This window comes from Drosophila arizonae, chromosome 2, assembly GCF_054131065.1.
Source record: "Drosophila arizonae isolate 15081-1271.41 chromosome 2, UAZ_ARI_1.0, whole genome shotgun sequence".
NCBI classification, from domain to species: domain Eukaryota; kingdom Metazoa; phylum Arthropoda; class Insecta; order Diptera; family Drosophilidae; genus Drosophila; species Drosophila arizonae.
The window spans coordinates 23,252,064-23,276,359 of record NC_142922.1 but is presented as its reverse complement, the minus strand read 5'-3'; the positions used below and the strand labels follow the sequence as shown (position 1 = coordinate 23,276,359).

The 24,296-nt window shown below is 42.9% G+C and overlaps 1 protein-coding gene across 1 annotated transcript; it reads right to left on the bottom strand.

Moving 5' to 3' along the window:
• Positions 1 to 1,989: 1,989 nt before the first annotated feature.
• Positions 1,990 to 23,947, bottom strand: Ptx1 (pituitary homeobox homolog Ptx1). The gene is made up of 5 exons (XM_018000429.2): positions 22,533 to 23,947; positions 18,830 to 19,629; positions 10,307 to 10,447; positions 9,097 to 9,350; positions 1,990 to 3,962 (listed from the first exon to the last, which is right to left on the bottom strand). The coding sequence occupies exons 2-5, from the start codon at positions 19,353 to 19,355 to the stop codon at positions 3,378 to 3,380; spliced, it is 1,506 nt and encodes a 501-aa protein (XP_017855918.1). The 5' UTR covers positions 19,356 to 19,629; positions 22,533 to 23,947; the 3' UTR covers positions 1,990 to 3,377.
• Positions 23,948 to 24,296: the final 349 nt, after the last annotated feature.

Genomic DNA, 24,296 nt, shown 5'->3' with positions numbered 1-24,296 from the left:
CTACTACATATTCTACTACACCTAATACTACACATACTACTACATCTACAATTACACCCACTACTACATCTTCTACTACACCTACTACTACATGTTCTACTACACCTAATACTACATCCACTACTACTACTTTTACAATTACACCTACTACTACACATACTACTCCACCTACTGCTACATCTACAATTACACCTACTACTACACATACTACTACGCCTACTACTACCAATTCTGTTGTAAACTTGACTAGTGGCATTACTACTACTGCTACTGCATATATTATCATATTTGCTACTACTGTGTCGCTAAGATTTTTACAACAATTATTTCGACTGTTACTACTTTTATTCTAATAATTTTAGCTACTTCTATTACAACTGTGTTTGCTACTATTTTTACTACTTGTGCTATTAGAAGCTTAAACTCTTCTCTTATTACTGCTTATAGTCCAATGCCTTCTATTAATTTATCATAATATATTACTAACAAAAAAAAAAAAAAATCATAAACAAAATTTTTGCATCTCACTCCCACATCAATTGTTGCTTTCCACACATCGTCACTTTCAGCTAGTGTCATTGCAGTCGCTGCAAATATGTATGAGCGTGTTTGAGTTGGCATGTTGCTGATTTTAATTGCTACTCATATATATTGCTGCTTGTGCCAGGCTGAGCATGATTAACCATAATTAGAGTCGGCATTAATTACGCCAAAAAGTTAATTACGCATTGCCAAAGAATAATGTCATACATTCATGTTGCCGAGTGTGGCGCCTCTGATAACAGTATTCTCAGGCTTCATTCTGCCTCGTCTGGCATTGTTAGTTGCCAAAACTTGAGCAGAGTTCAGTTTAGGGACTTCTCAAACACCCCAAGCATTTCGTCAGCTGCTCATCCGTTCGTGGGCAAAAGCCGTTTGGCTGTTTATTCAAGCAATTTAATTGCTAATTTCGTGCATGGCAATAGCAATTGCCCACGGTCCACGGCATTAGGGGGGCGATAGGAATGGGGGCTCATGGCACTAATAAAGTTCTTAAACAGCGGGCAGGCAACTTATTAACCCTTTGACTTTGGCGTGCATACACCCACGCGGTCGCAATAAAATCAATCTTATTAAAACATTAACAGCAGGCAGAATGGGAAATAAAATAAATCAAATGGTTGGCCTCCGTCCCTGAGACGCCCAGACGCCCCCCTCCATCTGGCATTGAACGACGCTTAACGCGGCGGGGTGTCATTCTTCAGCCGCATCTCCGCTACATCTTCCCACTCACCGTTCATCGCTTGCCGCTCCTGTTACTTTATTAGCCTGCCTTCAATCAGTGGCAAGTGAGCCGGCAGCCAGCATATGAAATTCAAATTTGATGGCCACCCTCAACCCGGGGCCAAGGGGCGGCTACGCCAACCCCCCATGGCTGACAATGCCATTTGGGCATTTTGCATAGGACAACACCAACAACAATAAGAGCAGCCCTAGCATGTCCTTTTATTATTATTTTTATTGTGCGGTGATTTTCAGCCACCCCGCGCACCACCAGAAAAAGGCGAACGACGGTGGTCGACACCGCCGGGGTGGTCGGGGGCTCGCGTTTGTCATTCAGCGCTCGGTGGGCTGGCCGGTGGGGTGCATATAAATTCGACATAATTTCATTGTAATGAATAAATTGATGGATGGTCCAGGTCCGACCACCTTCCTGCTAAATTAAACACTTGCCAACCGCAAGGCCAAGTCTCCAGGGTCCAACCGAATGGATGCCCATATTGGATTTTAGGCCACATTCAGGCTCTGTGCATAAATTACAATTTGATTTTTTAATTTGAAATTCTCGAAAACTCATTTGTTATTTATAAATAAAATTATTGATTCTATTTGTTTTCCATAATTTTTATTGTTCGTTTTTTGTTTTCCTTTTGCTTTGATTTAATTTCTATAACTAGTAATGTTAAGTGTACAATTATTAAGTATATTTATATTTATTTATATTGTTGATTTTGTTTTTTTTTTGTATGTTTTTTTTTTTTATTTTGTTCTATTTTTTATTTATTTTTTTTTTGTGATCTATATCTGGATGTTTATACGACTAGACAACTCCTTAAAAACTGCTACGACTTTTGATATAGTTTGTTTACAATACATTTTTGACTTGATCTTGATACGCTTCATTACATATATATATATAAACTTTTAAATATTTGGTATATGTGCTGCCAAAACAAAGTATTTGTTCATATATTGGCATAGTTTTTTTTTTTTGTTATTTATTTAAATCTGTTTTTTTTTTTTTTTTTTTTTTTTTTTTTTTTTAGCTGTTGCACAGTGGGCAAAGACTTATTGGTTGTGTGTCAAAAGTTTTTGCAGATAACTTGAACTTTTGCTATTTAGTTAATAGTTAGCTAGTTAGTTCATTAGTTAAGAGCGAACTACTTCTTATAAATACAGCTTGCTGCCTATAGCTAGATATTTGCTTTATATGTACAAAACACTTAATATTCTACATAGACGTTTGGTTTTTTTTTACTTTATTTATTTATTTTTTTTCATTTAAATGAACATAATTGGCATTTAATCTCAATGCAGAAACGCAAAACATAAAACACATTTATCAATTTGTAATTAATTTTTCTGCCTTTCCGACTGCCGCTTAATACCCACTAATTAAAACTCCACAAAAACTCGGCCCATCCCATTTTTTCTGCGTCTGTGGGTTTTTGTTGTTGTTGTTTGTATTATTATTTTTACTTGTTTTATAAATGTAATTATTGTTCTTCAAAAAAGTTGTGTTTCATTTGCTCATGCTGCTTTTGCGCTATTTTTTTTTTCATCTAAAATTTAATTAAATACACTTAATGCTAACATTTTTAATATTTTTTTTGGGCTTTTGCTGGTTTACAATAACAAATCGTTTATTATTTATGTTATAAGTACGTTGATTTAAATATTTCATATAACTATATATATATATAAAATATATATATAGCTATCATTTCATTTGTTTATATATACTTAGCAATCGCTCAATCAATGACATCCTCGTCGACATCGTCGCCGTTGTCATTGCCACTGGAGGCGCCACCGGCATTCGCGGCCGCTGACATTAACCCATTGGCGTCCAATGGCGATTTGTTGTTGTCATCGTTGTGGGTCACTGTGCTCCCGTCATCAGCGCCGCCTCCGCCTCCGCCCCCTCCGCCCAGACCCAAGTCGCTGTGATCCAGCAGTAGGCCGTTGTTGTTGTTGTTGCTATTGTGGCCGTGCAACATATGGTTGTTGTTGTTGTTGTTGGACAAATGCTGCTGCATGGCATTGCCATTGTGCTGGCCGGAGAAGTGCTGCAAGTGGTGCTGGTGCTGATTAAGCAGAGCACCGAGTGCGTTTTCTCAGACAACATCGGTCACGCCATACTGGCAGGCGGACAGTCCGGCGGAGTTGGAGCGCGACACTGGCGATGGCGCCGAATAGGGGCTGCTGAAGCCGGTGGCATGCTGCTTCGCCTTCAGCCGCAATGTGGCAATGCTCGAGGACATGCTGCTGCTCATGCAGGGCTCGGCGGCGGCGCGATACATATACGGATTGGCGGGTGTGGTATACGGACAGGGCGCAGCGCCCACGCCCACATTTGTGTTGGTCAGCGTGGAGCCCATGGAGCCAGGGAGCATTGAATTGTTCATGCTCACGGCCACGCCGCTGGCGCCCGTATTGAAGCAGTTGACCGAGTTCTGGTGATGATTGCTGGTCACCATCGAGCCGAGCGGATTGACCGGCCAGGGGAACGGCTTGGTGCCCAGCGGCGATGGCACCTTGGTCCAGTTGTTGTACGGATACGACGTATACAGCGAATCGTCGGCAAACGGCTGCATGAACTGTGTGCCAAAGCCCGACTTGAAGTCAGCCGCCGCCACAGCCGCGTTCATTGCATTCCGCTCGCGCTTGCGCCACTTGGCCCGTCGGTTCTTGAACCACACCTGGAATGGAGAGCAAAGGAAAGCAAACAATGAGCTCGAGTTTAGAGACAGACGTGCAGCACTTTGTTAGCAAGTTGGTTAAAGTTTTAAAAGCTTCTGCCACTGCCACTGCCACTGCCAACGGCAGCCATTTTCTTTTATTGCGCCTTCGTGCCGCATAATTTATAACAATGCCGCCAACTTGAAAATTTATGTATCCGTCTGTATGCTGACTGTGTGTGTGTGAGTGTGTGTGTGTGTGGAAAACTCCCCCAAAATGCAGCCCCCGCCGAAATCAGCTCCCATTCTCCATCTCCATCTCCATCTTCATCCCTAACCCCTCACAACCCAAAGGGCGCTGCGTAATACGCATGTGCAGTAATTATAAATACAAATATACATAAATACTGCTGCCATTCTGCTAGCTGGTGTTTCTCTGCTGCGCTGTGGCTGTCTTTGTGCTGCCTTTCCTTTTTAATGGAGAGCTTTATATAAATAAACTCGTCGTGCCACCCCCAACAACAACAACAGCAACGGCAAAAAAAAGACACAGCATACAGCATTCGAGCTGTGCCAGAGGGTTGTGTGTCGGCTGTGGGGAGCGCGGCGCACGAAAAATAAATCAAAATTATTTTGCAAACAAAAAGTACACAAAGCAAAAGCAAAACGACACAAAAAAGAAAAGAAACAAAAGCAAAAGCGCAAAGCGCAAAGCAAGTAGATAAAAAACAAAATGGCAACTTTGTAATTTATTGCTGAAGTTTGCGCAGCGCACACAGATACTGAGATACTCAGCCACAGATACAGATACGTATATATGGGAATATATATACAGAGATACTGATACGGATACAGATACAGCAAATGACAGAGGCACAGAGCGCGCTGTGCAGACGTTGCCAGCATTTCTGATGAGATTTCTGTTTTCTTTTCTCTTCTTAAAGACTCGCTTGGCCCGGCCAACAAATTGCGCTTTAAGTTTTCCCACCAGTCAGCCATGGGCAATGGCAAATGGCAAATGGCAAATGGTAGTGGTTCAGGTAATTAAACCAGCTGCAGCCTTTGCGCATTTCATGCAACGCATTTGCCGCTTGTTGCCGCCTTGCCACACTTGTACTTAAATCAACGGGGTTGCAAATTTATGGCCTGCCGATTGCGTAGCTAACTGTGGCCACGCGCAGCTCGTATGCAAAAACTGGGCCTAAACGATGCCAACATGGAGCACGCAGCACGCAGCATACAGAATACAGCATGAAGCATGCAGCAAGCATGTCGCATGCTGCAAGGTTGGTTGTTTGTTTTGTGGGAACAAAGAGTTTGCCACGAGCCAATTTAATGCGCATTTATTTGCTCGGCAATTGCCCTAATCGAATTAGTTGCGCTAGTTAATTGAAAACGCATGAGCCAAGCCAAATAGAGCTGTAACTAAAAAGTTTGGCAGCGTGAGAAAGGCAGCTTCAAGCTGCATGCAACCTTTGGCCGGCGCATAAATCACAGGCGGGCCAATTTCAATATCCCCCCCTCCGCCAGCCAGGGCAATGTGTCAATTTGTCAAGGTACATTGCTCAGTTGCTGCAGCCTCATCATCATCATCAGCAGCATCGGCATCATGATGATGGCAAAACTAACGTCATCGATCTCGTCAACTGTCATTTTCACGTATCATTTAGCAAGTTGTTGAAGTTTGGGCCAATAAGTAAAAAAAATGCCAACGTTTGCATGATGGCAAATTGATGTGACTGCAGAGAGAGACTACGAAAAAAAGTAACAAAAAATATGCGTTTGTGTGTGTGTGTGTGAAAAACCAGCGCAATTTTCCACTCAACGGGCAGGCACTTCAGCCAGCATCCAGCGCCCGCTGACTCAAGCAGAAAATCCTAATTGGTTTTGATGAAAGCATCAATGACACCTCCTACCGCTGCGCTCCCCTGCCCCGCTCAGCATCTCTCCTATGTGTAGCGCTGCGCTTCATCAGGTAAAGTTGTTAAAAAACAAAAAGTAGACAGTCTGTTTCATTCTTTTTTTTTGGTACGCTCGCACTGCCAATGTGACCATGTGGCAAAAGTTATGGAACTGAGGTGGCCTTTTTTTTTAGCTAGGGGTCTTTTCTTTGAGTGAAGAGCTGCCATTTTGATTGATGGCCACAAATTGCAGCTAAATACGTTTTTTATTTGCTTAATTCTTGTTGTTGGTGCCGGCATTGCCATCGCCGTTGCCATCGCCTTTGCCGTTGCCTTTGTCGTCCAAGTGGGCCCTCATACTAACGGGGCAGCGCTTGGACAGCATGAAATTGAAATTGAAGTGAACATTTTGATTGCAAGCAATATTGATAAGCATTACGAGACCCAAAGGGCGTAACGCCGTTGATTGCTTGCTTATGAGAGCTAGCCTCTCAGCAGATAATTATTAAGCAGCTCTCTAGATAAAATTAAATCAAGATAAAATGATAAAAGCGATGTTTAAATACGAATAAAGAGTTAACAGCTTTATCAAGATAGTCTTTTGAATTTCTAAAGCTTTGTAATCCCCGCAGCCTAAATATGCTTAAAGTGTAAAGAGCTTCGGATTATGAGTTCCTCTTCGACTTAACTAATCAAGTTTTTTTTTCTTTTTTATATACAGCTTTTTTTACAGCCTGTTGATACGATTGTGGATTTGATTAATGAAGAGTTTGAGTTTAATTTTAGTTCAATTTTTAATATTAAAAATACAAAGTTGTTTTCCCAGAATCAATTAGAACTCAATTCTGTTTTGTTCCCATTCGAGCTCTTAACTGCCCATATTGTGGCACCTTTATGGCCATTTCTTTTTATGCCGCCACTGCAATGGCTTTTCTATAGACAGCCAAATGTTTGTTTGTTTCCAGGCCATTGCCAACACCTGACCATAATAAAAAAGGGAGCAGTTCGTGCTGCGATTTCAATTACAATTTTTCCACTCTGCCCCATTCGGTGCTCAACAAATGCTTGCGCGAGTCTGTTGCAACTTTTAATTGAATGAAATGCATTTGTGTTTCAGTAATGCTTTAAAAAATAGAAAAAGTCAACCTCCGGCAGACAAGCGAACATATTGCCATAATTGCCGGCGCATGTAAATCCTCAGATTAGTAGCTATCAGGGATGTCCGTCCAAGAAGCAGCCACATTTCCTGCCTAGCTCAGCTCAGTCGCAGCGACTGCTTTGTTTGCCCAGACGCTGCTGCTCTTTTCCACTTTTCTCTTTTCTGTTTCTCTTTTTTTTTTTTTTGACAATTTTAAACCCACCCAGATTTATACATATATAGGTATATGTATGCGCGTCGAGCGAGCTGTAATCCTTTTGTATATTTGATAAATTTTATTGCCTACGCTATTATTGCAGTCAAATGTTATTTTGCCTTTTACCAACCCCCCGCCCGGCCCCTCGTACTCCTGCCCTTGCAGAGACAGCAGCACGATCATGATCATTAATTCTCATGCGGTTTCTAATTCATTAAACAACCCTCGCTGTCTCGCTGCCACACAGAAACTCATCCAAAGCTGCTGACAAATTGCCTCGCATTGTTTTGCATTTTATCGCGTGGTTGGGGTGTGGGGTGTTGGCTGCTGGCTGCTGGGAGGGTTGCAGTTGCCCCCAACCCCTTTGCCATCAGCAAACCTTTTGTCATCATATAATGGACCATAAAACAAACTGTATCAATATTTTATGCATTGAGCGCAACACATGTTTAGATTGACATAATTTCCCGACTCCAGCTGGGCAGGGCTGCCCTTCCTGGTGTCAGACACTTGTTTCCGGGCCGCCGCAGCTAATTTCTTTATAGTGGCCCCGCTCAAGTGCTGTGCTAGACCGAATTTCAGACATATGCCCAATAGTAGCATGGAAATTTGCATAGAAAAACCATGAAATATAATTTGCTCTATTGGTGCCAGCAATTTGTCAACAGTATTTGTACTCATTCTGTAGCTGCCAGATGTGTTTTATATATGTCAGCTAATTGCATTTCATAAATGTATGAAAAGTTACCCATTGGCGTTGTGTCGCCAACGCCCATCAATACAGCCGATGATGATGATCATCAGCGTGATCGATCAATCCGGGGCAAGTCGAGGCGCTGTCCCCATAATCATATCTAAAGTGTATCTCTGTCGTGTCGCTGTCGCAGTCGCTGTCTTGCCTGACTGACTAAATGACAGACTGGCACAGCGAATTGATATCTATATAGATATAATGTAGTTATCGGCCGGCTATATACATATGTGTTGGCTACGCATATTTGCCGCTTGGCGCCACTTATGTGCATACAACTCCTCCGATTGTTTACCAACTATCGTTTACAAACAATTACAACTGTTGTGCGTGTGTTGCTTTCTACAATCAACTCCCAGTTGCTTTCTTCCTCTCTCTCTCCCCTCTCTCTGACTCGGCTGCCTGCAGTGACTATCTTGAGTTGCTTTGGTCATACAAATGCTTGAGGCTGTCAATAGCTGTTGGGCTATTGGCGTGGCATGTTCAAATAGCGGCGGTGGCATTTTGATAAGCCACGCGTTCTCGGCCCAGTTTACACAGCGAGCGGGCCATAAAAATATTGCCCCGTTTCGACTGCGGCGGCTGTTGCAAACTGCGCCAAAGTTTTAGCCGCAATCGAGGCGGCAATTTATGGCAACTTTGCGCCACGGCCACTGCCCACTGCCCACTGTGGCACTGAAATGGCTAAGCCCAAAACAGCACACCACCCAACCCACTTGACTGTGGATGCAACATAAATTTACTGCAGCAGCGGAGCGCAAAATGGCGACGGCTTTTTTGGCCCGTGAGCGTTTAAGCCGCGCGAATTCAAACGGCAAGAGAGAGAGAGAGAGAGCGTGTCCATGTGTGTGTGTGTGTGTTGGGGCAGGAGCATATTTACGAGTTGGCGCTGGCATTTTGTTTGTGCTGCTGCTGTGTGCATTCGTATTGGTGGCAGCTACGTGCTGCGGTTGCATTGCGGTCATTTTGGCTCAGTCGCCGTTGCCGCCGCAGTAATTGCCGCATAATTGCACAATGCACACACACATACACACACACACATGCGCATATGCACTCCTGCACACACATACAGACACACACACAATTGTTGTTTACAATTTGCGGCTTTGATTGTGCAATTAATATGAAATGGGAATTGAATTACTCACCCGAACTCTGGCCTCGGTTAGATTGGTCCACATGGCGATCTCCTCGCGCGTCGACATATCCGGATAGCGATTACGGCTGAACGTATGCTCCAGCTCCTGCAGCTGCTGGGAGGTGAAGTGCGTGCGCTGTCGTCGCTGCCGTTTGTTCTTCTTATCGTTCTTTGGCTCATCGGCGCTGGTTGTCATCGGCTCATCGTGTCCAGAATTTGATATGTTCTCCGTTTTAATTGTGGTCTCATTGACGCTGCGATTGCCTGTAATCAAAATATCTGCATGAATAACCTCTTTTTATGGTATATCTAGAATCTGGAAGTCAAGCAACCTTTAAGTGACGCCAAGCCCCCAATTGAGCCCACCCCTCCAATACCAACTCAAACTCCAAGTCCAACTCCAACTCCAGCTCCCACTTCACAGCCCACCCCCACTTCCGCGCCGTGCGCCAGGCACTTCAAACGGGGGCCGCCGGCAAAGCTAGCCTAGTTTTGGGCTGCTACCAGATTTACAACCCGTTAATGTGTGTTCCGCGCATGTCATCGATCATGGCGGTTTGCTCTCCCTTTGTTGTCGCTATTGTCGCTATTGTTGTTGTTGTCGTATTCGTTGTCGTTGTCGCTGCCGAACACCGAAACTTAAGCAAATAAACTAAATGACTGCCCATATGACATATCAGTTTCGGTGGCTCGACAACGTCGTCATCGAGTCGCAAATCAATGCAGTCTAATCGAAAACTAAACGGACGCGAGTGAGTAAATTTTCGCCGACAAAGGCCAAGACTCAACTCAACCCAGTCAACCAGTACACCCTCCCTCTGCCTCTGTCACTGCCACTGCTCATAGCCACAACCCCAATCACAATTATAACGTGCCACCCATTGGCCATGCTTTTGAAAATTATTATAAATTATGTTTCTTATCGATTAACACTCGCACGTATAAAATCAATAACCAGTCACTCGGCGCAGTCATTCCACAGTGCTACGGGTAGTAGTCATACGATTAGCACGAGAGATTGCTCACCAAATCTAATTTTAGTGATCTCAGTTTAAATTGATAATCTGACTAATCTTTCAAATAGTAGCTATTTAAAAGTTCAGAGTCCAAGTGCTCTAGCTAAGGTTTAGTTGAGAGCGTAAGATTGTCAAAATGCTTATATAAGCTCATAAAACAGCTCATATCTCATGGATTGTCTTAATCAATTGCTGTCTACTTACCATCTTTGCGATCCCGACTTCGATTCGTTAGGCTTGACGATGACGAAGTTTGAAAGTTAGTTAGGTGTGTGCTATCCAAACTATTTGCTACGGCGGTCATGGAGCTATGACTATCACGAAAATCACCGGTTTCGGCCCAAACTGAAAAGAATAAACCAGCAAAGGGCACAGAAATATACAAAAAATTAATGTTTTAACATAACGTTTTAAAGGTATTCAAGGGAATAGTGTTACGCACAAGATGCGCCTCCTGAAAGAGCCATAAACGGATTTATGGCCCCGCCGGCAGAGGAACAGTTTTAAATGGGCTTTTGGTTAGCTCGATTAAGTGCACGAGTGTCTGGTCTTCTCAGCTGAGAGCCAGGACTTTGTGCGCTAGTTAATTGCTCCAAGGAGCGAGCATTATGAAAACTTAAGGCCACAGGGCCTCCTTTGCCCCTTATATATGCTTGCATAAGAGCGGGATAAAGCTATTAAGGCGAGTCTTGCTTCATAAATCGAACTCAAATGAGCCGTGCGCTGGGCTACCCTATAATACATAATTGCTGCAATTATTGCAGTTAGTCACGCTGAATTTCATATTAATTAGTCAGCCTTTGACATCTTCCCTCGAATGCAGATTTATGGCCAGACAATTGATATTCGGTTTTTGGGGTCTGCGCACCTTGAGGTGTGTGCCCATATGGCAGAGGTCCCGACTTCCTGGCCATCGCCAACTAAATCTTATGGACTTCCTTCGGCAGCTCGTTGCCTAATTTATGGCCTTTTCACATGTTGTCAGTTTTATGTGGTTTTTAAAGTGCCTGCCAGGCTGCTAGGCTGCTAGGCTGCCAGGCTGCCTGACTGCAAACACCCGCTGCGACATTTTTGTGAAACAATTAGCTCGATGCTGGTGTGAGATCCGGAGGGCACTTGGGGGTAACATTAATGTTTCGGATCCTAAAGGCAACCTCTACTCTCTCTCTCTCTCTCTATCTCTATCTCTGTATTCGGCAAGTGTGTGCAGCTCAATTAATTACTTGGTATTTTCTTTAATTTATGCTCTTAACAAAGGCACACTATAGGGTAGACATTCAGTTATCCATAATGAGTTTGTCTTTCAATTAATTTATATTTTTAGCAAATCATAGCAGGGATTTGAGTTGTATTCCCTTGCGAGGATGCAGTGATAAGCAGATTATTTGTATTATTCGCTATATTTTATAATGAATAATAGAGGGATTACTGTCTTACTTAAATCAAAACATTCAGTATGACTTTGAGAATTAAGATCTGCAAACGCAAATTAATTTTATCATAGACTTTTAAATAACGAACGAATATTTCGAACTCTTTATATGAAATATCTATTACAACACAATCTCTTCAATTTTAAGACTGGTTTTTAAATATTATACAGTCTCAAGTTCACAGACTGCTAAATATAAAAATCTCATAGACTGAAGTATATGTATGTATATATTTATTTCGGAACTATATATTTCCTGATTACTCAATGTCTGTATCATATGCAGTCGTCATTTTTTTTTTTGAGCAAGTTTTTTAATGATCCGATCGCCCCTTAAATACCGAAATGCTTCTTAATAGCCGCTGCTGTAGTGTTGTTGTTCTTCTGCTTGGTGCTTGGTTCTTGTTCTTGTTGTGCCCGATTTCAACCTGAGCATGTGCCGTGAAATGGGTCGCCAACGTCATCTGTGCCGTACGCCCCCTAGCCTCTCCATTGGATGGGAAATATAAAAATATTTTCTTAACGATGCGCTCTAAAAAACGCAGAGAAAAGCACGTACCGCAGCGATTTTTATTTGTTTAAATATTTTGTACAAATTTTCCTAATTTTCCGACTAATTTGAATTTGGATTTTTTATATTCTGTCTTTTCATCTCAAATGGAAATAGTTGTCGTCTGTCAGTTGGCGTTGACATTTTGTTGGCGCAGTTGTTGCGAGAGTTTTACAATGTTTTTCAAGGTTCGCGGCATGTGTGAGTGCCAAGTGTCAATACGAATGGCTAAGCAAGTGTGTCTGTCTGGTGGGCGTTGCCTGAACATTTTAGCCATGTCAACAGTGCGCTGTGACAACAAGTGTCAGCCAAACTCTCAGCCTCAGCCTCAGCCTCACCGTCAGCGTCAGTGTCAGTGTCTTTAGCCATATTATTATTGTCGGCCATTTTGCAGAGGCTTTTAAGCAAACAAATGAGCGAATTGGTGAGCCAAGCCCTAAAAATAATAGCAATACAAAAGTCAATACACACCCCTAGCAGAGGGAGCAACTATTAATCATGCTGTAAATATGATCGTGCAGAAAAACGAGAAATAAATGTTTGCCCAAGCAATGATTTTGATTTTTATATCCTGCACATTTGGCCATTTGTCGCATTCATTCATAAACATTTTCCACACACCCGTTTCCACAAAAACTTTGACACACGACACGGCAAGGCAAGGCAAGGCAAGGCACGGCAGCCGTCGCCAGAGAGAGCCAGGCAGCTATAAATTATCCTGCCCGAGCACTGTCACAACCCAGGCGCAGGATGCGGAGGACCCAAACCAAGACCAAAACAAACAAACAATCGTGCACACAAAAGGCAACCAGCCCTGGCCTGGCCGTATACATTTCTATATATGGGAAGCTGGACAAAACGTACGCCCCGAGAGCGCGTCCTTTGACACGAAGCACAACCCAACAAAACTAAAAAAAGAGGAAGAAAAATGCCAACGTTTACTTGTAGCATTTTGTGACCAAAAACAAACGATTAATGTGACAGTTGAATTGGGATGCGCAAGCAAACACATACACACACGCACACACATGCAGTTATAGCAGACACAGATTCAGCTCAAAGCAGTAATCGGAATTGGAATCCTTTGGTCAGAGCGTTGGACCCTTTTTTCCTACTGTTTGCTGCTGCTTCTGCTTCTGTTTTGACAAGTTAGTTGCTTTCATTGTTCTCCCAAAATTAAACCACTCGGCAGCGGGGAGGTTAGAAAAGGGTTAAACGCTGCGGTTGCTCGCCACATAAATACACCAGATATAAACATACGCATATATATAAATATATATCTATATAATTTTCCAATTTCACGCTACATTTGCTCGGCGCAAACAGAAAGTGTTAATATGCGACAGGTTCTTGTGGGCCATATGTTCATATTGTCTTCTGTGTGCCGAGATGTCACTGAGATCGAAATGAGTGAGAGTACCCCATTTGAAATTAGCCGAAAATGCTGTAAAAATTAAGTTCGAGGGGTAAAACTTAATTTCTATACGAGCCTCAAGCCAAGCACGGATGTATCACAACAATCCACAAAGTTAATCCTTTATAGTTGCTTTTGTGCAAGCCAGACAATGACAATGGCCGTACGTGGGTCGTGCGACGGAAAGGACGTATGTTATGGCCATATAATGAGCTTGGCCGGACTTGGCTGGAGCGCACACACACATAAAAATCACTGCAATAACATTGACATGGCCCCAAAGTCCAAGCCCAACGAATCCCGGCCAGACATGCCAGCCAAAACCAGCCAGCTAGTCAGGCAGTCAGGCAGTTGGGCAGTCGGGCAGTCCGGCGAGCTCATTAGCCGACGTCCTGCAGATATGGATAAGACATGCAGACCCCAATAGCAACTGTCGTTGCTCTGCTTCACTACGCTGGCCTCGAGTTCCGTTGTAGTTTTCCACTGCAATGCCTTTTCCGTAATTTTCTCGACTGTCAGCTCAAATTTTGGCTCCCGTTGATGCCGTTGGGTCATTTGCCCAGCTGCCCATCTGCTCGACCGGTTGCCCGTTGCCCAGCCAGAAGTCTGAGCATCGCCTGGCCAGTCCGTGCAAGTTTGTTGCCTCAGATAATCTCTAATGCGACATTTTTACGAAATTGCACGATACGGATAATGAGAAAGAGGCGGCTGTGGAGTACCAAAGAGAACCCGTAATCGTAACCCAAACTTTCGCAGCGAAGTTTTCCAGTGAGCTGCGCCGTAATTGCGGTCGTGGTCGAGTTGTGGCTATCGCCGGAGCTGCAGGAGGGGGGCGGACACAGTCAAGCCAAGTGGGGGAGTTGCTTCGTTGCCATAATGACATTATAATTTATATAAACGAAATCAGTGCCATCTGACAAAGAGAGAGAGCGAGAGAGGGAGAGAGAGAGAAAGAAAAAGAGACAGAGAGTAAGACAGAGCAGCCACATGTCTAGGTCTGTGCACCAGGATTGATATATGGGCAGTTTTTGCCCTGCCCTTACAGCTCGCAGCACTCCAGCTGGAGCTGGCGCAAAAACTAGAAGTGGGCGTCACCAATGGGTGATTATCATTGGTGCGGTCGTCCACAATTTATGGGGTGTTTGCTTGGCAATTGCACAGCGATCTTTGTTTTTGCCTTGCCAATTGAGTTCTCTGACATATGTGCGCAATTTTCCAGAGATTTGCCCGAGAAAATGCACTGATGATGAAAATTGCTTAAAGTGCCAGCATAACAGCAGCAGCAGCCACATCCTTAAAGATACAAATTACAAAATGGCTGGCGAGTAAAAAAATCGATAAAACGTATTTATATTCATAAAGAAATTTTGAGACATGCCACATGCCACATGCCACACGTTGAATTTAAAGTAGCCGCACAGGCCGCACAGGCCGCACAGGCCGCACATCCTTGAGCAAACTGAGGTTATGTATCTGTATCTGTAGCCGCGTCGCATATGAGCTCTGTCGCACTCGCAGACATTTCAGTTTAGCTCCATTATTGGGCTCTTTATAAATGAAGCCATGAACTTCATGGGTAGCTAGGTGACAAATATGGTTCCTTAGAATATCTTTAACATTACTCTAAAGTTATACTACGACTTTTTGATATAATATTTCATATTTTAATATTTGTCTATAAAGAGATCTCATCTTTTAATATTTCTCTCTGTAGACTGATTTTCGGCTATGTTTGAAAACACATTTTACTGTTCTGATATCCTACTCTACATTGAACAATTTCCATCTCTACTTATAGATTTATTTTGTATACTTTCCCAGCTTATATTTTCCTTCTGAGTATCATATATCTGTAAAGACTTAAATCTACTCCTTGAATCACTTTCACATTAAAGACTTCTATTTCATCTGCAATTTATCTAAGCCTAGAGTAAATTCTGAGACGGCTTGCCTATGTTTATAGGCGCAACGCCGAATCTGGAGCTGCACGTGCCATTAACACTTTATGCCAGGCACTGGCCAAATAAACAACCATTAAAACAACAACACCGACTTAAGTGAAATGCCACACAGATGTATGTCTGTATGTGTGCATGTATGCTACAATATACATACATATATGAACAGCAGGCACATTAGATAACAAGATTTCATCAGAAAAGTCGAGCAGAAAATTCTCGCACTCTGAGCCACAGTTAGGTGATACAGATACAGATATACGCAGTCATACAGATACAGATAGAAGTATAGCTAGAGCTACACTTAGATACAGCCGGCAATTTCATATTTTATCAAGGGCTACAAACGGCAAACATTGTCGTAGGCAAATACTAGCTCTGCCATATCTATGCGTGTATCTGTTTCTGTTTCTGTTTCTGTTACAACTTGGCAAACACGCAAAGGACTCGGACTCGGACTCGCACTCGTAATAATAAACAAAAAGACAAAAACAAGAACAACAACAATAAAGGTGTAGTTCAATGTTATATTATTTGCATAGCAGCCAAAATGTAAACTGCTCTGATTTTGGTTTGTTGTGTGTGCTTTCTTTGTCTTTGCTCTGCTCAAATAAGTAGAGCTCATTAATTTGTTTTTTTGTTTTTTGTTTTTGTGATATTTGTGACCAGATAAGTGTCTAATTGCCGCTGCAAGTGAGCGATGCAGATTGCAGGATAATGTTGCGATTCGAGTCTCGTTTCATAAAAAATGAGCGCAATCGGCTCTAGTTAGTAGAGAGATATATAGCAGAGCGAAAGCTCTTGAGCATTCGCGCTGGCAGCTGTTGACAACATAATTCAGCTCGCTAGACAAACATGGCCAGCTGCCAGTCGTTCAGCAGCGACATTAAAGAGTTGTAGTCCGGGGTATTAAAAAGCATTAACTTTTTATTGTTTTACACGCTGCATCTCGCATACAAACATACACACAACAATAATAAAAGTGTATAAAACTTGGGGCTGAAATTACTGTACGTGAACTTGAAATCCTTTGAGCGCAAAATTTCCAATAAAAACACGCACAGAAGCCATAAAAATATATTTTAAAATATATAGAAAAGCAAGCAACTAAAACGAATTCAAAAGGTGCGACTGACTGTGTGTGTGTGTGTGTGTGTGTGTGTGCGTGTCTATGTGGCTCATAAAAAACTGCAATAATAAAAGCAAAACAAATACAAACGCTTCCACACACATATAAATACTTGCGCAAATAGAACTTAAGTTTCAAAAAAATGTCTGTGTAGGTGGCTGGATGAGGCTGTGGTAGAAGAAGAGGTGCGGCAAGCAGAGTCAACCATTAAATTGGCCAATAATTGAAAATCCAATGGCAATTGCAGTGTGCAGCGGGCCAGCAGGCAGCGGGCACGTTGTCCGACCATTATTTAAACAAGAGCGTAAACAATAACGACAACAACAATAGCAACAGACTGAAATTTGCTGCCAACATCGTCCGCACCTGCAGCTCCAACTGTCTGTGTCTGTCTCTCCCTCTCTCTGTGTGCGTGTGTGTGTGTGTGTGTCCTGGTGTGCATGTCAAAGGATAACTGCACTCGTGCATATTTTAAATGCGCACAATTTTTGTGTTAAATTGTTTTGGCACGCAAATAAATGGCCAGGCAGCTGCGACCACAATGCCAACCGCCATGTGCCCCGCCCACTTTACTACTGGATCGCTGCAGAGTGCAAAGTTTGTGAGGCTGTTAACCCGCCAGAGGCAGGTGCTTAGGGCATCGGTTCAAAGGGGACAGCTAACAAATCTCTCGGCTAAGTCAGACAAATTCTTATGCGATGCTTAAACAAATTCGTTGCATTCGAAAGGGAAAAACTTTCGGAGCTAGTTTTGGATTAAAGAAATGGAATGCATATATGCAGATGTAGATATGTTGATCAAAATATATGTTTTAGTTTATTTAAACCTAAAATTTATAATACAATATTGATCAGTATCAATTAATTAATTAATCAATAAGGAAAATTGAGACCAATTTAGTAAAGTCTAATATGATGCTCAAAATGATTTGGATATAATTTCATAATTTTCTGATTTGTTGTAAATATAGGAATTATTTTAACTAGAAAAATTTGAGGATTGATAGTTGAAAGTCAGTTGTAGATCGGAGTTCTCTTTTAAATGCAGATCTGCTACGTCGCTATGCTTAACTAAATCAATTTTATAAGATTACAATATTAAGATTAAGGTATTACCTAGTTAAAGGTTAATATTCTACATTTAAAAAACTTATTCAGCTAGTATTTATTGCATTTAAAAACTTCTCAAACCCAATCTCATACTTATTCAATGCAATTGAGAGATCATCTCAAGCATTCACCTAAGCAACATATTGCATGTCTTTCCGCTTCCAAATTCCCATAACAATTAGCCTAAACGGAACAACAAACACTTGACTACAATACACATATCGAATTTCCAGCCATCGAGCGACCCTCGGAGCTGACTTCGCAGCATCACAGAGCAGACAAATGAAATGGGAACGGGAAATCGAATGGGAAATGGGAACAGTGTTGCCTTCGGCACTACGCCAGAAGGGTGCTCAATTAGCCGTGACATGCGCAGCAAAAGTGAAATTTGTTTAGCTCTTCTTCTTCTTCTTCTTCTGTATTATTTCCCATTTTTTCATGTATTTTGTTGTTGTCGTTAGCCTTTGTTACGCTTTTATGAAGATTATGCGCTAATGATTACACAATGATTATGAATATGCATGAGGCGTGGATGTTGTCACAGAATTACATTGGCAGTGGTTGTGGCAGTGGCAGAGGTTGTTTGGGGTTTGAATATAGTCGACAAGTGGCCAGCAGGAATTTTTGCACATTGTTTAGAAATTTACGAGCATCGCATGAATGATGTAGTACAAGAGTATTGAGAGCGTGAATGATTGCCATAGCGGATGAATATTGAAATGCCGACAGCTGTTGCTGACAGTTGCAAAAATACGCAATGAATACGAGTATGTGAATGTTGACACTTGTTGAAGATGCGACCAACAATATGCAGCACACACACACACACACCCACACACACAGGCACACCCACACATACATGCACAGACATATGTATGTTTATATATAAATTTGAAGCTTCATCGAGAATATCACGCATACGCACCGCGTAACTGCGACGCTGTGTGAAATATGGCCGCATTAATTACTTGTAAATTTGTTAGATGCTCAGCAAGCGGTTGACTAGTCTCCCAATTTTCCGACAAATAAATTGAAGAACAAATTGTCTAAGAAATTGACTTGGGTGCGAGGCCCTGCCCAGCTGGCCCCATAAACTGTAGCAAAATGTTGGGGATCGCCTCTATTCGGTACTTACTTCTGAGTTTCTCGAGCGGCTCGTGCTTCGGTGTGTGCGGCGGCACAACGGCATGATGCGGATGCTGCGGATAGCTGCCGACCAGATCCTGACCGGCGGCCGTGTGATGCAAGTGACTGAGACTGCTGATGGGCATCAGGCTCGAGATGGCGGGTGAGATGCTGACCGAGGAGCTGGAGTCGTGGAGACTGTGATGGCTGTGCAGATGCTCGGCACCGGAGGCGCTGCTGCCGCCACCGTTTACAGTGGAGCTACCACTGCTCAGCGCTGTGCTTGTGGTGGTGGCGCTCTCCGCCGAGCCCGCCGAGCCGGCGCCATTGGCGGTGCCCGCGCTGACCAAGTCCTGCAGGCAGAGGCCTGTCGATTCGGCGGACATGGCCTCCAGGCCGTTGAGCGCACCGCTGACAAGGCCACCGCCACCACCGCCGCCCGCAATGCCGCCCGGACCGAGGGCGGTGGCCGAGCTGGTGACGACGCCCAGGCCGCCACCAGCAGCACCACAGCCGCCGGCGCCGGCGCGGTCCATGCCTAAATATGTCGGAAAAATGGTGGAAAAGCTCTGGGCGACAGCCTGGTGCGGCTGATGATGATGATGCAGCGCGGACTGCTGGTGCGCTGGATGCGCGGGATGCAGTGGCGGCAAATGATGATCCCTGCCGTTGAACTTCGTCGTGACGACGTCCTTAAAGTGTTGCAAGAATGTCGTCGTCTTGAGGCCGGTATCTTCCAACTGTGGCGAAAGCAGATCCAAATTGCAGCTGTTCCTGAGCTCTGCGGCGGCTGCGAAGCGCGCTGCGATGCTGCAATCACAAAAGACCACAATACAACAAGTGTTAGCTGGCTGGCATTCAATTTATTTTAATTGTATTCATTATCGCAATTACTTTCGCTCCAGCTCTATCTTTATGTATCTATATCTACTTCTGCCTCTGTATCTGTATCTGTATCTGTAACTGTGCCTGTATCTCGGGCTGCGGCTACCTGGCAGCTGTAGCAAAGCGCTTTCTGTTTTTTTATCACATCGAGGCAAACAGTGAGCTTAACCCAAACACCAGGCAACGGCAACTTAACACCAAAGACGTCAAGGGGTTAATACCACATCAGCACCGCCAACATCTCAGGCTAGAGCTGCCGATGCCGATGCCGATGCCGACGCCGACGCCGACGCCGCTCCCGATGCTGTGCCCTGTAACCAACCGACTGGCTGTGGCGCGGACCACGCGATGTGGCGTTGGGGCAATCGTAAATCGTTGTGGTTTCCCAGTGGCGGGTGCCGCGCCTGCCGCGCTCGTCGAGACGTTTGCGACTTAAGTTGACAACGCGGGCCACTACATGGACGGCAGAGATTCCTACACCTACACGTTCTTATCAGAGGAGCGCGGGAGCGGCAGAGAGCTTGCAAAGATAACAAGCTGCTGCTTATCAATGTAACAATATTTACATTTCTGTGAATTTTTTCTTTCGCTTTAGGTTCTTTTATTTTTATTACTGCTGCAGCCGCACAGACGCCGTGTTGAATTTGGCAACCGGGGCGGGTGGGCAATAAACTCAGATGTAGCTCCTAATAAATTCTCTTAAAATAAATATGAAACTTAAAAAAAAAGAAGAAGAAACAGCAACGAATCACTGACAGCGGTATAAAAATAGACAGAAATGTTCGTAAATCAATTAGCTGTGGCCAATAACTGGAACTATTCCCGGTAAACTAGTTGGCGCTAAGTAAACTCGATTCACGATTCACGATTCGCGTTTCGCTCAATTCTGATCGCGGCTGGCACATTTGTGCGCTATCAACGAAGCCAAACAAAGCGCGCGTTGCAATAAATTCTTATCTAATCTCAATCATAACAAAAATAAAAGCATTCAAAAAAAAAAAAAAAAAAGAAAAAAAAAAGAGAAGAAATAGAAAGAAAAATAAACTAAATAGTTGTAAAAAATTTCATAAATTATACGGCAGCAGCGAAATAAAAAATACAAAAATATATATATGAAACATTAAACAGAATTCTTAACTTTCCAGTCGTAAATCCAAAAGATACAGGAGACATCTAATGTAATCAAATATTTATTTGTCATATTTATTTGTCAGCGCCTGCCTTAAATTATGCTGAATGTTTTTTTTCTTTTCTGCTTTTCGAAAAATTTATTAAATTTCAATTTGATTTGTCACTTTCGATTTCGATTTCAGTTTTGCCTCAAATTGAAAATTTATACTTGATAATGCCGCTTGATCTGCACTTGATCCCCAGTGGATTAGTGTGGCTGTAATATTAAATTGCCTTGCGGTTGTTTTAATAACAATAATAAACATAATTTCACATTAAACAGATTTATATAGCCATGTGCCACAGCGGTTTGCTTATTTATGGCCACACGCAATTTTTGCCTTAATTTTTTCTTTTTTCGTATGTTTTCTTTTTTTTTTTTTGCCTTGATTTGTTTTTGTTGTTTTGTTTGACGTGTCGCTGGAGATGAAAAGTTTTGCATTTTGTCATGAGGCCATTGAAAAATTGTTGTCAATTCGTGCGGCATCATTTGTGGCATATTTATATGCCGCACTGCATATAAATATTATACTCTGTTTGCTTTTTCTTCTTTTTTGTGGAATATATTTTGTTTAATTTGCCTTTTTGTCGAGTCATTTTATTTCAGAAGTGAGAATTTATTTACATAATGATTTTCTAAGACAAAGAATGCCCGAAATTATTTTATGCCACTTTATTGCCGCAGCTTTTGGCGCTGCTCTCCCCACTTTTGGTCGCTTCTTCGCTTCGCGGGACCGCCGACTGTCGCAGCTTCTATGCGGCAGCGGTTCAGCTGCCCTCTGCACCGGTTTTGTTATCGGTCGCTGGCAGAGCAAATAGCAAATAGTTATAGCCGTAGGTGCCAAGATTCTATATTCTGTGCTCTGCCAAGGGCATTTCTATTTAATTTTATAAATGTATTTCAATTTAATTTCAACATTTGGCTCCCTCTTTGAATATCTCTGTTTGTATACTTCGGGTTTTTCCATACCAAACAAAATTCAAACAGACAAAAAAAAAAAAAAAAAAAACCAAAACGAAATTATAATAACAAATTCGCATTTAATTGTTCAAGTGACGTCAATGGCAGTTAGCATCTTAGCTCACATTTTCTGTGCCCAGGCCCCCTTACAGAATGAATGTGAGACAGTTTATGGTTGCACTGTCTGACAATTACGAGTTGATTTATGCTTGGCGTGAGAGTGCAGCTCACTAAGCTCTAGTTCAACAAGTTTTCTTATAACCAGCTTTAGGACTTAAGTATATTTTCGGGAGCTTTTGGCATTGCTATTTTATCTAGCAGTCAGGGCCTTTGCCGCTCTATGAATGATCAAACAGTGTTATGAAGCTTCACATTGAAAATTTGTTTGAAGAACCCCAATGTTTACAATTTCTGTGCAGAATTTCTCTATCTCTAGACTCTTCAAAAAATACTGAATATATTATATATATTTTATAATAATAGAATTACATTATTAAATGGAATTAATTCGAAATCATATATAGTTTTCATGTTATACATTTTTAATGAAATTATTCAAGTAATCCCGCAATAAATATCTTAAATAAACATAAACATCATCTCTCTCTCTACGAAAAATCTCTTTTATCTATTTATAAGCTCCAATCATAAACTATAATATTTGGCTTATTGGTTGACTTTTTCGAGAATAACTCACCTCTCGTTATGTAGAAAGGAATTCAAGTTAATCCACTTGCTAGCGCCGTCAATTTGACTGCTGGAAATGATCCACTGCTCCGAATATGGTTTCGATTACGATTTGGGTTTGAACTTTCGTCTTTGTTTTGTTTGTTGGTTTAGAGTTTAGCACTTGAATGAATGTGGGCCAAATGTTGTGCACTTTGCAATAAATCAAATTGCTTTCATTTGAATTTCATTAGTTGGCTGGCGCGAAAATCAAGAAAATTCCCTATGAACGGGAACGAACTGTCGCGTGGGTTGCGTCGGCTATAAATCTTTTGGAATCTTTGAGAAGTTGTCGGGAATTTATTGATAAATGAGAAACCAAAATTTCTCTGCGCTTTTATTATTATTGTTGCTATTGTTGTTGTTTTGGTTGTTGTTGCTGCGATTGCAACAGATTTGTGCGTTGTTTATATTTTGGATGACTCTCGATGGCTAATCGAGAGCTAAAACATTTAAAGCGCTTTTTATAGTTTGCACACAATTTGGCATCGTTTGTTATTGTTGTTGTTGTTGATGTTGATGTTGTTGCACACGCGTGTGAGCGAGACGGCAGCTCAGGTTCAAATAAAAATCACAGTGATTATGTTAGTGATTAATTTTAAGTAACTCATGGATATGTTTTTAATGCGACTTTGATGCCAGCTCGTTGCCGTTATAGCCTCACAGACAACAGCACACACATATACACATGTACACACGGATACGTAGACACACACGCACACACCAAACGCAATTGCGGTGCTTTTTAGCACACACACACACACACACACACACAGAGAGAGAAATAATCAGGCGGTGTCGTGGCTGTGGTCGGTATATTCGGCTGTTGATTCTAAATCCGCGTCGGCTTTAGTGTTTTAATAATTTAATCCAGCGCGTAATTAGGGTAAGTATATGAAGTAGCTCAAATGTTTGATTGGCTGGCGGAAGCACACACAAAACGGAAACCCAACGCGTCTGCACCCGTAACAGGACGTGGCTGAATTGAAAACGAATTCGAAAGCACACGCAAAAGTATCTGTTGGATATGTCGCAGCGACGGCAGCGGCAGCGGCAGCGGCAGCAGCAGTAGCAGCAGCAGAAGCAGAGTCAGCGAGTGCGTGACGGCAGCGGCAGTTGTTGCTGTGGGCTGGGGGGTGGGTTGGGTGTCGAGCAGCTTGCCTGTTGGCCTGCAACTTGCAGCGACGGTAACAAACGGTAAACGCACACGAGAACTCACTCACACACACTAACACACAAACACTAACACACGACAGCAGCGAGTACGGCGAGCACTCAGCGAGTAGCTGCCAGAGTCACGACAAACGAACGTTAAGCAGCGGCGACGACTGATGGGCGAACGGCAACTGAATAGCGGAATTTGATTTTACCAACTAACTCGCACGCAACGCGAACGCCTCGCATTCACATGGCTAGCCTGATGCTTTCCGTATCTTATCTGTCCACGGGCCCAGCCACGACGCGGGTGCGAGAGAGCGCGCACATGCCGGCGAGTAGCGAGTGCCGTAGCAGCCGCCGGGTGTGAGCGAGAGCCAATGAACTGTGCACGCAGCCAAGACACACCCCAAATGCCGTTGCCACTGGCCGTTTATCGCGCACGCACACACACACAGTCATACACTCAGTCACACAGCACACAGCACACTCATTCACTCACTCACTCTCTTGCTACCGCTGCGTCGCCCTTGTTCATGCTCGCGTGCTCGCTTGCTCGCCGTCTCTCTTTCTCTCTCGC

Excerpts from the sequence above, each read along its gene's own strand:
- Ptx1 (XM_018000429.2), bottom strand. The coding sequence starts at position 19,355 with ATGGACCGCGCCGGCGCCGGCGGCTGTGGTGCTGCTGGTGGCGGCCTG. Across the intron at positions 10,448-18,829 it reads GCCGCTCGAGAAACTCAGAA|TTTGGGCCGAAACCGGTGAT; the intron begins GTAAGTACCGAA and ends TATTCTTTTCAG. Across the intron at positions 3,963-9,096 it reads TAACCGAGGCCAGAGTTCGG|GTGTGGTTCAAGAACCGACG; the intron begins GTGAGTAATTCA and ends TCTCCATTCCAG.